The sequence below is a fragment of the Onychostoma macrolepis genome, chromosome 20 (assembly GCF_012432095.1).
Source record: "Onychostoma macrolepis isolate SWU-2019 chromosome 20, ASM1243209v1, whole genome shotgun sequence".
Lineage (NCBI taxonomy): Eukaryota > Metazoa > Chordata > Actinopteri > Cypriniformes > Cyprinidae > Onychostoma > Onychostoma macrolepis.
Window position 1 is genome coordinate 1,158,104 of NC_081174.1, and position 14,938 is coordinate 1,173,041.

The following is a 14,938-nucleotide window of genomic DNA, read 5'->3' on the forward strand; positions in this document are numbered from 1 at the left end:
ATTCCCGGACCCTGAGGCTGTTTGCACTGCCAGACTGGTTTCAAGAGAAGTGATGGTGGACTTGCACAGAAGGCACAGTAAGCATCAGGTGTCTCGTGTCCCGACCCGGATCACTTCTTACCCGAACCCGACGTGCATAAAGGCCCGACCCGAGACAGACCCGATAAAATCAGACCCAAGTCTGACCCGACCCGATGGCATTTATTTTCAAACCCGCCTAGACCCGAACGTAAACAGCCTCGACGTGTGCACAGCCTGCAGCCCCTCAGTCAGGATAAAAATCCCGCTGTCCTGCTGACTGATTTGGCCGTTGCTCCATTACTTTCATTTATTTATTTACCTACTTATTTATTATTACTTTATATTTTTGCCTGTCTGATGGATAGGCTACATGCTATTTCTGAGTTCGGCTTTCAATTGTGACCGGATTTGAAAAAGAAACGTAATAGCTTGATAAGAAGCAAATCGATAGCCTAATAAATAATGGATTTAACAACGTTATTTACCTCATCTCTGGTGAAGAGCTTCTGCACACAAAAAAGAAAAGCCTTGCATGAACACGCAGCGTAATGAAGCGAGTGGATTTTCCTGACCTCATATAGATTTCAAGGTTACAAACGTAGGCTATGTTCCTTTTCTACGTGTGTTTCTCAAATGAACTTAATTTGAATGCACAAGTACACATCCGAGATAGTGTAAAAAAATTCGGGTCTTATCGGGTCCATTTGAAAAAAAAAATAAAAAAATAAAAAAGCTAATCTATTTTAATTACACGACCCATGTCTGAGGCACTGTTAGAAGTTTTGAACCCGAACCCCCTCGGGTCGGATCTCGGGTTTTCAGATCCAAGTGGACCCGTGAAGACCTCTAGTCTGCTCACAGTTTGGCAGCAGGGATCTATTTTCAGGTCCATGTTTTTGACCTGGATGTGGGCTGATACTCGGGGAATGTGACCTACCTGTCCAGGGTGACCTTCTAGGATCTGTAGTCCTCATACTTGGCTGAAGAATTTTAAATGTGAGAACATGGGGAGTTATTGTCTTGTCAGGAAGGACACACCTAAACCTATATAAATCTGACCCAGCTCTGCCACACTGACATTGCTCAAATCCAATAACTGCAATGATTTCTTTTACTTGTCAAGCTGTAGTAAGCAAGGCAGCTGATTTTAATGACACATTATGACTTCAGGCCAGAAAACAGATCCAGAGTAGATCAGTTAGCTTGAACTGACAGATCATGAATTAAAAATTGAAATTAAAGTTTTGTGACTTTTAGTCCATGTTTGTTAGTTTTGGTGTTTGTTGTTACAACGTGTCCAAAGTAGTGCTGTCAAAATTAGAGCGTTAGCGCGGGCTATTAATTTTTCCAGTTTAACAGCATAAAATGTCTTTTTTTTTTTTCCTTGACAAGAATTGCATTTCTTTAATCGCAGAATATCTTTACGACCGCATCAAACAGGAGTCTTTTCAGAGGCGCACTTCACAAACGAGTGCGGAAACAGTACAGGTGACGAGGAGCTTCAGTAGAGCAACAACTGCACTCAGATGAGATGTTGTCAGGCCATATGAATGAATGAATTTTCCTGTCCTGTCAGCTGTTATACTGTGCTCATGCTCATCATAGCACATGCTCTTCAGTTAAATGCACAAATGCGGGAGCGTACGTTGTGTAGCCTGTATCATTTCATATTAAAGCGTGAATGAAACTACGAGCATGCGTGTCAGATCCATGTCATATTCGGTAGTGGCAGCTCTTAAAGTAATAGCAGCCAAATAACCAGCTGCTGTGACGTCTGTTAATCAAAGAACACAAGAAAAAAAGAAGAAATCAATAACTTTTGTAGCTTAATGGATTCATATATTTAATTTAGAATTTAGTGTTTGATAACTTTATTCAATTTCTGTATATTTCTTGCTGAAGGGCAAATGTAAATTGTTAATGTTTTAAAGTCTAATAGGCTAAATGTTAAAATGGCTAGCTTTCAATTATACTGTAATGTTGAATGCCAATGGTTAAATGTTAGGGGAAAAACAATTTCCTTGAGACATCAGTAGTATTGGTATCAGTGATACTTGCTGTCAGTCAAAAAAAAAAAAAAAAAAGAAGATGCCATTAAACATATATTAAAAATATACTGTCTTTGTTGTTTCTACATTAATTTGAAGATTGAACGTGAAATTAGTGCAACGTAAAAGTATATTCAAAAACTTTAATGTTAGGCAGGATTAATCGTGATTAACCGTGATTAATTTCAGAAAATAAATTAATTAGTACATTTTTTTTTTAATTTATTGACAGCACTATTCCAAAGCAGTTGCAATGTAATAAGATTCCAGCAACAAGCTAATTGTCTAAAATTAAAAGCTAAGACACGACAAAAATCAATCACAAATCACAGCCAATTAGAAGATGGCAGGGGCGGGCTCACTCTGCTAGCATTATCGCGAGTACATAATCAAGATTAATACACTTGTTTGTTCACCGATTCAACGTTCAACCATTATTTTCAAGATCTCTCAGGTAAATTATACATGATTGCTTCCATTGAGGCTCTTAAAAACATGCAAAGTGATAGCCTATCCAATAAGTAAGATACAAAACATAAGAAGTACATGTTTGTATGTTGTTTTTCCTTGCACAACGTCATGGAAATGGAAATATTTTAAAAAATAGAATCCCCTGTCAGTGTTACATATTACTCTTCAAGACAAAAACTGATTAACATGGAAAAGATACCTTTTATTTATCATGTGTTGTAATGAGTCGCTCAGTGTTGTGCTTAAAAAAAAAAAATAGCTTAAAATTTACAAGCCTGTCATGATTTACATGGATTACATGTTGTTTTTTTTTTTTTTTAAATTGTCAGTAGTGCTTCAAATGAGAAGTTAAATAAGAATAAATGGCTTCATAAAGGCGTACGTTGTACATGAATAAAACATTAATCATATTTGGTAGCCACAATTCAAACCAAGAAATTGCACATTTGGTCACACTTTAGTTTGGGGACCAATTCTCACTATTAACTAACTATTAACTGTGTCTTTTGTCTCAATAAACTCCTAATTTGCTGCTTATTAATAGTTAGTAAGGTAGTTAAAGCTGCAGTCCATAACTTTTAGCGCTCCAGCCGTTAATAAACAGAACTGCGTGTGTGTTGCGCAAGAACATTGTAGCCGGAGCTACTTCTCTCTGTTAATGTCTATGACAGTACCTGAATCACGCAGCGGCACCTACCCGAACCAGTCTAAATAGTCTGAATATAAACACTTATTATAGGTGTACCGTACTGATTCAGGACAAGCCAAAAACACGGTTTGGAAAATGGATGCATGGTGTACTCGCGTATTATATAAATTTTGTACATTTTGAACACAAAAAAAGTTACGTACTGCAGCTTTAAGTTTGTATGGGGTTAGATTAAGGGATCTAAAAATATGGTCATCCAGAATAAGGCATTAAAGGGTTAGTTCACCCAAAAATGAAAATTAGCCTGTGTTTTACTCGCCTTCAAAGCATCCTAGGTGTATGTGACTTTCTTCTTTCAGACGAATCCAATCGGAGTTATATTAAAATTGTCCTGGCCCCTTCAAGCCTTTCAATGGGGTAAGCGCGTGTTTTTATAACATTTTATAAAGAAAGATTCGCTACAGGAGGCCTTTATGGAGGGGTCTCAAGAAGCATTTTAAATGTAGAAACTTTTGACCTGACTCAAAAAAATAAACAAACATGCATGGTGCATCAGTCTAATGCAAAAATGCATCGGGTGACAAGGTGCTTTTAAAATGTGTTGCATTCAGATGTGGAGACTTGCACTACAGTCAGTCCATTGTTGTATTGGCTGTACTTTGGCATGATGTCCTGCAGACAGATTTGTGTTCATTCTGGAGTCTGAGTTATGTGATCTGGATAAAGCAACTCTCTATGTTTTGCTCCATTTATCTTTCCCTCAGTAGCCATTAGTCTTTCTAATGACGCCCATCCCAGTATGTCTAGCTGCCAAGTTATTGAATTTCATCAAACGTTTATTTACAGTTACACAGTGGACCTGGTTATGAATATAAATCTGATTGTTGTGAAATTTGTGGCCGTACTAATGATAATTTTCATTCTACACTGTATGAAATAAATCAGCTGAGAAACACCCCTTTGAGATATGAATTTCAGAGTAAAGGGGTTATGCTTCATTTGGATAATTACCACACTTTCAGTTTTGTTGTCTTACTGTGAGATTAAAAACATCACCATTTCTTTGAAAGGCCAATTTCATCCAATCTGTTAGAGAAATGAACTAACATTTATATATTGCATATGATATTTAAATATGAAATTGAAGTACCATCAGAAACCAGAAAAGAGTGACATGCAATTTAAACAAAAACTAGGATAAATTGTAATTAATATTATTAAATAATATCAATCGATGATAATTTTCAGATTTTCCATCAGTTACCGAAAGCTCAAATTTTATTTTATTTTTGATGAGGCACAATTAATTGTATGATACTACAAACACTACATGTTTTTTGAATGAAATTGTTACAATTTCACCACAAAAAAAATGTAAATTTCAATGTGTAAGTGCATATATACTATTTTTCCTGATATATTCTCATTAAACATTTTGATATTTCTAAAAAAATATCAAACACATGAAGACTAATGAAGACGTCAAGCTAACATTTTGAGTGATTTGTCAGTATTGTAGACCCCAGTCATCCTCTGGCATTTCATTCATTCTCCTGTGTTTCTTCCTCAGCGGTGAAATGGATGATGGAAAGTCGGTGTGGGCGCCCCACCCTGCGGATGGGTTCCAGCTGGGCAGAATCATCGACATCAGTGCCGATAGTCTGACCATCGAACCTCTCAACCAGAAAGGGAAGGTGAGGAGGAGCGTCTGCAAAAATACACAGTGGCACATTTAAGGCATTTAATATGCATTTGCATTTAATATGTGTCAGAATGCCAGTCACAATGCAATGTACAAGTGCACCATATAAATGCTCCTCTATGCTCGGTTTTCTTTTAATGTCAGGTACTGTTATGGCAGATCAACAATTTAAAGAGAATCTCGCCGAGCAGGTTAAAGTTGGTTAAACTGTCTTCATGTTTATAGCCAGTGTAATAACACATCTGGTTTAAAGGGGAAGGTTCACCCAAATATGGGGGAAAAACTGTCATCATTTACTCAACCTTCTTTCATCTCAAATATGTATGATTTTCTTCTTCTGATCACAAACAAGGATATTTTGAATATTTTTGAAAGCTGGTACTTGTTCATTTAACTTCCATTGAATGTATAAATAAAAAAAACAACAAAAAAACAATGACACTGATTCATTTCTTGAAATACCTTCTTTTATGTTCCACGGAAAAAAGAAAGTCATAGAGGTTTGGAGCAACATGAGTAAATGAAGACTGGATTATTAATTTTTTTGGTGAACAATCCCTTTTATGGTACCTATGTAATTCTTTTGCCCCATTATCACTACAATAATGCAAGAACTCGTGTTATTTATCTACAAGAGGACCATGCTCTTGAAATGTGTTAGCTGATCATTTACACTCTTAAAAATAAAGGTGCTTCACGATGCCGTAGAAGAACCTTTTTTGTCTAAATGGTTCCATAAAGAACCTTCAACATCTGAAGAACCTTTCTTTTTCACAAAAGGTTCTTTGTGGCGAAAGAAGGTTCTTCAGATTATAAAAAGGTTAGAAAGAGATGGTTCTTTAAAGAACCTTTGACAGAATGCTTCTTTGTGGAGCCAAACAGCACCTTTATTTTTAAGAGTGTAGACCTGTATATCTGTGTTTTTTTTGTTAGCCTTACAAGCTATAAAAGCATTATTCTGACATCAGAGGGTTTAAAACAATAGAATAGGGTTTATTGAGAGATATTCATGGAACAGCGGCTGGCAGTTATATAAAAATCTACATTTCTTAGTTTTAATGTAGAGCAGTTGTTCTCCCCTGGTATTGTTTCAGATTTCAGTGGAAAAAATTGCACATTGAGTTATGAAGGTATGACAAGATATGTGACCCTGGACCACAAAACCAGTCATAAGGGTCAATTTTTCGAAATTGATATTTATACATCATCTGAAAGCTGAATAGATAAGCTTCCATTGATGTATGGTTTGTTAGAATCTGACAATATTTGGCCGAGATACAACTATTTGAAAATCTGGAATCTGAGGGTGAAGTTTTGATATATTTACGGTAGGAAATTTACTAAATATCTTCATGGAACATGATCTTTATTTAATATCCTAATGATTTTTGGCGTAAAAGGAAAATTGATAATTTTGAGCCATACAATGTATTTTTGGCTATTGCTACAAATATACCCCAGCGACTTAAGACTGCTTTTGTGGTCCAGGGTCACATATGGCAATTGGTTTCACCTCATTTTCAAGTTTATAAGCTTGAGCTTATTGTTTTTCAATTGTAACTTTGCAGAATTATAAGGTTAGGTGCATCTTACTATTTTCCAGACCAATTTTGTGTTTTTACCCAAGTTAAGAAACACTGAAAACAGTTTTTCATGCACAACTTTGTAAATCTACCGCTCCGTGGCATAAATCACATTTTATCTAAATTTGGCAATGTGAATTTGTAAAGAAAGTAAACATTTCTAAATGAATTGTGGCGAGAAAATAAGACACCGTACCTCAAAACGATGGCAAGAAAACATGTCTTTCTCACAAACACATGACTGTGCTTGATTATGAACCAGTTACTTCTGAGCTGAAAGTCATCATTGCGTATAGCCTTGTCCATCTTGAAGTGTTGAAGCTTTATGAAACTTTGTATCAAAAAACTTTAATCATTACTGGCCCGTTGTTCATCTGAACGTAGTTTTAATGTTTTATTTAAATATATATCTTAAACTACATGTTGTCATATGAACAGTCAGATAGTAATGATTAAAAGTTTGATTTATGTTTCACAAACCTTAAGTACACACAACTTCATTTCAAGACGGTTGCCGTTAAAAATAATAGGGAAGGGTGGACGGGAGATAGAATTCTGTAGAAAACGCAGGAAGACAAGCGTGACCTATACCTCAGGCTGGAAATAAAAGTGCTCGCTCACTTACTGGTTGTTAAGGAACACCAGTGGAAATCTTAATTAAAAACTACATTCCCATGTTAAAGTTCGGATGATTTGATAGCTTTTATTAAAATGCTTTTGCCTTAAAAACAAGGAACTGCTAATGCGATCTCATAATGAAGGTACTCACATTTCCTCTCCTGTTCTGTTTCTGTCAAAAACATTTTTGCACTTCATAGATTCTTTGCAGAATGATTTTAAACTCTTCGGATGAATGCTTCTGTTTTCAGAGCCACTGCAAACACATCCTGTTGCCCATATGGAGTCTGGCCCTCTCTGGACCTTGACAAAGATTACAGTAGCAATAACTCTGTGTGTTTGTGCGTGTGTGTGTGTGTGTTTTCACATGTGACAACTACAAGACAGTGTGTTGTGTGCAGCATTACATCTAGCCCGTGTGATTTGTGTGCACTGTGATGTCGCCGGGATGCGAGAGCACAATGGGCCGTCTGTTCACACGCTACAAATGTGTGTGTGTGTGTGTGTGTGTGTGTGTGTGGAGTACACACTACTGTCTGATATTAGAACAGAAGCATGGAGGTGGAATACATAAAGCAGGAAGCTTCACTGTTGCATTTGATGTGTTTGCTATGGAAAGCGTCAATCTAATCTCTAATCGCACATATTAAGGTGGCAGTTCACGCAATAATGAAAGGTGTTACTCACTCTCATGTTGTTCCAATACCGTAAGGCTTTTGTTCATCTTTAAAAAAACAATTGAAGATATTTTTAATGAAACCTGAGAGATTACTGCCCCTTGACAGGCCATGCAACCAAAATGTTGATGCATCAAAAAGTTTATAAAGAGATCGTAAATGTTATACAAATAAATGAAGAGGTCTTCTGAAAAGACACAATGGCTTTATTTGATGAACAGATTTAATTTAGCGATTTATTTACATATTAAAATCAATCAACACGCGTACATAGAGCACATCAAATTAAGGCTGTAACATGGCGGACCAGTTTTTTTTTTGTGGGGCCTATAATGATGATAGCCTGCGATTATTTAATTCAAAATAGTGACATTTAAAAAAAAAAATTGGATTTGGAACAGTTGTCAAATATTAGTACTTAGCCACTTGCATCTTTCACTGTTAAAACTGAAGCAGTGCACTTTCAGTGGAGGGACAAAAGTCTCTCATGTTTCATTACAAATATATTCATTTGAGATTCGAAAATGAACAAGAGTCATGAGGATGAGTAAAGCATGTAACTAACACAAGTTGTCATGCTTTCAGCATGCTGTACGTTTAACATTAAAGTCATTGTGTTCCAGAATTTTCAAGCTCCTGTCAATCAAGTCTTCCCTGCTGAAGATGATGTCAACAAACATGTGGAGGACAACTGTAAGTGTCACTGTGTTTGAGATCTTCATGTCAGTTATGTGTTGGATAAAATGACAGCACTGACTAATGATTTCATCTGTTTGTGTGTGTGTGTGTGTGTGTGTGTGTGTGTGTGTGGAGTACACTACTGTCTGATATTAGAACAGAAGCATGGAGGTGGAATACATAAAGCAGGAAGCTTCACTGTTGCATTTGATGTGTTTGCTATGGAAAGCGTCAATCTAATCTCTAATCGCACATATTAAGGTGGCAGTTCACGCAATAATGAAAGGTGTTACTCACTCTCATGTTGTTCCAATACCGTAAGGCTTTTGTTCATCTTTAAAAACAATTGAAGATATTTTTAATGAAACCTGAGAGATTACTGCCCCTTGACAGGCCATGCAACCAAAATGTTGATGCATCAAAAAGTTTATAAAGAGATCGTAAATGTTATACAAATAAATGAAGAGGTCTTCTGAAAAGACACAATGGCTTTATTTGATGAACAGATTTAATTTAGCGATTTATTTACATATTAAAATCAATCAACATGCGTACATAGAGCACATCAAATTAAGGCTGTAACATGGCGGACCAGTTTTTTTTTTTGTGGGGCCTATAATGATGATAGCCTGCGATTATTTAATTCAAAATAGTGAAATTTAAAAAAAAAAATTGGATTTGGAACAGTTGTCAAATATTAGTACTTAGCCACTTGCATCTTTCACTGTTAAAACTGAAGCAGTGCACTTTCAGTGGAGGGACAAAAGTCTCTCATGTTTCATTACAAATATATTCATTTGAGATTCGAAAATGAACAAGAGTCATGAGGATGAGTAAAGCATGTAACTAACACAAGTTGTCATGCTTTCAGCATGCTGTACGTTTAACATTAAAGTCATTGTGTTCCAGAATTTTCAAGCTCCTGTCAATCAAGTCTTCCCTGCTGAAGATGATGTCAACAAACATGTGGAGGACAACTGTAAGTGTCACTGTGTTTGAGATCTTCATGTCAGTTATGTGTTGGATAAAATGACAGCACTGACTAATGATTTCATCTGTTTGTGTGTGTGTGTTACAGGCTCACTGATGTACTTGAATGAAGCCACGCTACTAAATAATGTTCGTGTGCGCTACAGTAAAGATAAGATTTATGTGAGTATTTTCTCTGCTGCAAATGTTGTCATGAAGATTCTGTATGTCCCCTGCGCTTCATGTTATCCACCCTAAATGGCAAGATGTCTTGAGTACAGTGACCGAGAGAGCTCAACGCGCTGCAAATGAAAAAACACATGCAAATTAAGAAAACATCTTCATCAGTTTTGCTCAAACACAACCAAATACAGAAGCGTGCTGCAAATACTTGAAACACAACCAAATACAGAAATATTCTGCAAATACTCGCTGCACATGTGCTGTCAAACTGAAGAAGATGTTTTCTTAATTTGCTGGTGTTTTTTTATTTTTATTTGCATGTGTTTTCTTAAATTGCAGCCCACAGTATAATTTTCTTGTTTGCACGTCGAGTAATTTTCATAATCCGCACAGTCCGCTGATGTCTGCGTGCTGCCCGATATTTCTCTTTACGTGAATTTGTACGTGAACAGCAGTGCATGTGCAAGTGATTAAACGCTCAAATACTCAATCACTATGTATTGTACATACATCATCTGGACGCATGATGAATAGAGTATACTTTAAAAGTGTGTGAAACGAAGCAGCATGCAAAAAACAAGAAAAACCTAGGCTCAAATAAACCCAGGCCTTTAGTGTCACCAGAAGACCGCTTCAGCTTTCGGAATACATAGTTGCTTTATAGTAAATTTACTAAATTAGTAAAAAAAAAAAAAAGAGGTATATTTACATAAATAGGCCAATAAATGCTATTTTTAATTATTTATTTTTTGCGTTATATTAATTTATTAAAAAAATACACTACCGTTCAAAAGTGTTTTTGGGATATTATTTATTTTTGAATACAATTTGATGCAAAGATTGAAATGTTTAATTTCTACATTAAAATTCACTTTTAAAGATTTTCAAATTAAAAATGACAAGATGATAGAACAGTCCTGTTATCATAATGAAGAAAAAGCCTCATTATTTTTTTTAAATAAATAAATAGTAAAAATAAAGGACTTGCCTTTTTTTTTTTTTTTTTTTGCATGTGTTTTCTTAAATTGCAGCCCACAGTATAATTTTCTTGTTTGCACGTCGAGTAATTTTCATAATCCGCACAGTCCGCTGATGTCTGCGTGCTGCCGATATTTCTCTTTACGTGAATTTGTACGTGAACAGCAGTGCATGTGCAAGTGATTAAACGCTCAAATACTCAATCACTATGTATTGTACATACATCATCTGGACGCATGATGAATAGAGTATACTTTAAAAGTGTGTGAAACGAAGCAGCATGCAAAAACAAGAAAACCTAGGCTCAAATAAACCCAGGCCTTTAGTGTCACCAGAAGACCGCTTCAGCTGAATACATAGTTGCTTTATAGTAAATTTACTAAATTAGTAAAAAAAAAAAAAAGAGGTATATTTACATAAATAGGCCAATAAATGCTATTTTTAATTATTTATTTTTTGCGTTATATTAATTTATTAAAAAATACACTACCGTTCAAAAGTGTTTTTGGGATATTATTTATTTTTGAATACAATTTGATGCAAAGATTGAAATGTTTAATTTCTACATTAAAATTCACTTTTAAAGATTTTCAAATTAAAAAATGACAAGATGATAGAACAGTCCTGTTATCATAATGAAGAAAAAAAGCCTCATTATTTTTTTTTTTAAATAAATAAATAGTAAAAAAATAAAGGACTTGCCTTTTTTTTTTTTTTTTTTTTTTTTTTTTAAAAAAGAAATCTAAAAATGGTTGTCTGCCAAAAAATAAAAATGCATTCATTGGGTGCTTTCCTGCTGCTCATGTTGTTTTGTGTTGCAGACGTTTGTTGCCAACATCCTGATTGCTGTGAATCCATATTTTGAGATTCCCAAGCTGTATTCTCCAGAGACCATTAAACAGTACCAGGGCCGATCGCTGGGCACTCTGCCTCCTCACGTCTATGCAATTGGTAAGCAAGGCTGCAAGAAAAGTTTGTGTGGGTGGGCCTACGTATATGCTAGATTTAATGCAGAGGCAGTGAAATTAAGGCATCTCAGTCATGTACAAAAATATATACTGTTAGCTTGTAAATGTCATAATATGTTTATAAATGTTAATATTCCATGTATATATTTGTATTTTTTTATGTTTTTATTTGTTATATTTAGCGGATAAAACTTATCGTGACATGAAGGTGTTGAAGATGAGTCAGTCCATCATTGTGTCGGGAGAGTCAGGAGCCGGAAAAACCGAAAACACTAAGTTTGTTCTCAGGTATAGAAAGGTCTCAATGTTATATACTGCATCATTAATAAAAAGTTAATAATATAAGGCGAAGCACGTCTGCGTAATCCTTTATTCTTTACTTGTTTTATTCGGTTACACTTTCCTCTCACAGGTACTTAACTACATCTTATGGTACAGGTCAAGACATTGATGAAAGAATAGTTGAAGGTACGTTTGAAGGACTTTACTATACTAATATAAATTTGTACTCCACTATACTGTAACTAATGCAAGTTATAGAAAATAAGGCAAAGAAACAACTATTTTCTGTTTGTTTCTAGCAAATCCACTGCTCGAGGCGTTTGGTAATGCCAAAACTGTCCGAAACAACAACAGCAGTCGCTTTGGGAAGTTTGTGGAGATTCACTTTAATGAAAAGGTGTGTTTTGTACAGAACACAAAACTGAGAAGCTTTTTAAATAACAATGTACAATTTTAGCTTATCAATGAGTATTACAAAAACACCCATGACAAAAAGACCCCTGGAGTCCCTGCAATAAATAAAATTACAAAAAGCTTCCCTCCCTAACTATCAAACACAAGAGAAAACACACATATATAAATAAAATGGCACCCACCTCTCTATCATGCTCCAACTACAACAACGGTTGAGAAAATAGGAGCCAAAATAAACAAAACACCAACCAAGATCACAAATGAATTGGCCTTAAACATAGTATCTACAACAATTGTCTAGTGTACCGATCACCATGTGTACAGCACTATAATTAACATTATGCCAGCTCTACATCAAGGACACCATGAAAGCAGGGATCCCATGAGTCCAGGCTTCAGGAGACGTAAATACAGCAACAGCCACTCCCAGGATCAATCATGTCATCCCTCATTAGCCTCTCCACCTGTAATCAATACAGCTAGAGAGTAAAGACAGAGCGGAAAAAAGAAAGATACACAGCAAACAGTTGTACACAATACACACCCAAAATTACCCAAGTTCAAAAACATCCACAAATAACTCTGAGTTTGGTCACACTTGGGATGAAATCTCACTATTAACTTACTATTAACTACAACTTTTGCCTAATTACTGCTTATTAATAGTTAGCAAGCTAGTTTATTAAGTAGGATTAAAGGATCTGAAATATGATCATGCAAAATAAGACATTTAATGTGTGCCATATAAGTACTAATAAATAGCCAGTTTGCTAGTGATATGCATGCTAATAAGCAACTAGTTAAAGGGCACCTATTAACCTATTATACAAAATTCACTTTTACATGTTGTTTGAAGATAAATGTGTGTTGGCAGTGTGTGTACACAACCACCCTATAATGATAAAAATCCACCCACTTCTTTTTTTAATCCTCATAAATCATAAGCAGTGTCTCAGAACAAGCCATTCTCAGAGTCCGTAAAATGTGATGTCACATTTTACAAGCCCCACCCACAACTTTTGACGGACACTGCTGTATTAGCAGAGACCCCGCCTTGAGCGAGCCACACACAATCTGCCACGTTTATCTTCACGCTAGAGCATTTAAAAGCAGCATTCAAGCAAGAAATATCTTAACACGCATATCTATTATAAACATGTGATTTCTTTCCCAGCTGTTTACCTTCACAAAGATAACCGACTATGTTTTTGTAACTTCTGCATGTTTATAACATGAACGTGTGTGTATTTGATATTTAAGCGCAATAAGACATGAAAGAAAACCGTAGATCAGAAGTTTAAACTGATATGGCTTTAAAACGCATGATTTTTAACCAATCGCATGTTTTTTAGCAGAGCATCTGAGGGACGAGCTGTAAAGGCAGCCCTATTCTGGAAAAGGGGGTGGGGAGCAGCAGCTCATTTGCATTTAAAGAGACATGCACTAAAACAGCCAATTTCCGCTCCCACTCAAAATAGGCATTTTCAAAATTATAAAATAAATGATCTGTGGGGTAAACTTAGAAACATTCTAGGGACTCCTGAGACTTATTATTGTTACATATTGGCCCGGTTTCACAGACAGGGCTTAGACTAAACCAGGATTAGGCCATGGTTCAAGTAGGCCATTTAAGTAATTTTTATAAACGTGCCTAAGAAAAAACATTACTACTGTGCATCTTGAGACAAAACAAAGGCACTGATATATTTTAAGGTCTATCAGTGCAAGTTTCTTTTAGGTGAAACAGCTCAGACTTACATTTTAGTCTGGGACTAGGTTTAAGCCTTGTCTATGAAACCGGTGGATTATTATTATTATCACATACATATTACATCTTATAAAAAGGGGCATGATAGGTGCCCTTTAATAGTGAGAATTGGTCCCTCAACTAAAGTGTTACCCTGAGTATGTAGATATGTTATACACAGAGTGCAACTCTATAGTTATTGCTGTTGTTGTAATTAATGTGATGAGTAGTGGTGCTGATGTGTGAATTTGTACATTAACTAGTGACACGTTTATTTGTTTTCCAGAATGCAGTAGTAGGTGGTTTTGTGTCCCATTACCTGCTGGAGAAGTCCCGTATCTGCACGCAGGGTCAGGAGGAGAGGAACTATCACATCTTCTATAGGCTGTGTGCTGGAGCTCCTGAAGACATCAAGGAGAAGTTCCACCTCAGCTCTCCAGACTGCTTCAGGGTTTGTGAACTCTGCGTCTCACAGACCCCACATCAGTCTGACACATACACTTACACTGCACTTGCACTTCTGTAGAATAGCCAGTGAGTGGTTTCACAGTCTCAATAAAGACATTATCAAGCACCATGTCAGGTATTTTGACATGTTTCAATTCAGGTTGACACATTTTTGAGTATGATCATGCAATGTGTTGAAAAATGAATAAAATAATTCTTGAACGTCTGCCAGGTGTTGTTTCAAAAGACATGTTTCTGAACATTTCTTGTTTACATTTTCTGTTTAATCCAGTATCTAAGTCGAGGATGCACAAGGTACTTTTCCACCAAGGATTCAGATAAGCTGATACCTCAAAACCGCAAGAGTCCAGAGGTAATGCATTTATTTTCAATTCATTCTCTGTATAATCTGAGAGAGAGAGACTGCCACCAATTTGTTTTTGTTAGTTTGGATGGGGAAGAATTGATTACAGACATCAGGCAAGACACTACAGGCAAAAACA

General features: G+C 35.9%; 1 protein-coding gene across 7 annotated transcripts in view; it reads left to right on the top strand.

Annotated features, from left to right (window-relative positions):
* Positions 1-14,938, top strand: part of myo6a (myosin VIa) — a 53,796-nt gene that overhangs the window by 13,900 nt on the left and 24,958 nt on the right. For 5 of the 7 annotated variants that reach the window (XM_058755332.1, XM_058755338.1, XM_058755335.1 and 2 more), the window contains exons 2-10: positions 4,760-4,883; positions 8,393-8,462; positions 9,526-9,599; positions 11,399-11,528; positions 11,728-11,833; positions 11,958-12,013; positions 12,127-12,224; positions 14,275-14,439; positions 14,728-14,808. In XM_058755332.1, the coding sequence (XP_058611315.1) occupies positions 4,767-4,883; positions 8,393-8,462; positions 9,526-9,599; positions 11,399-11,528; positions 11,728-11,833; positions 11,958-12,013; positions 12,127-12,224; positions 14,275-14,439; positions 14,728-14,808 (897 nt within the window). In that variant the 5' untranslated portion in view covers positions 4,760-4,766. Of the gene's footprint in view, positions 1-4,544; positions 4,884-8,392; positions 8,463-8,889; positions 9,427-9,525; positions 9,600-11,398; positions 11,529-11,727; positions 11,834-11,957; positions 12,014-12,126; positions 12,225-14,274; positions 14,440-14,727; positions 14,809-14,938 lie in introns of those variants that run through there. The other 2 variants (XM_058755333.1, XM_058755336.1) reach the window with 2 other exon arrangements.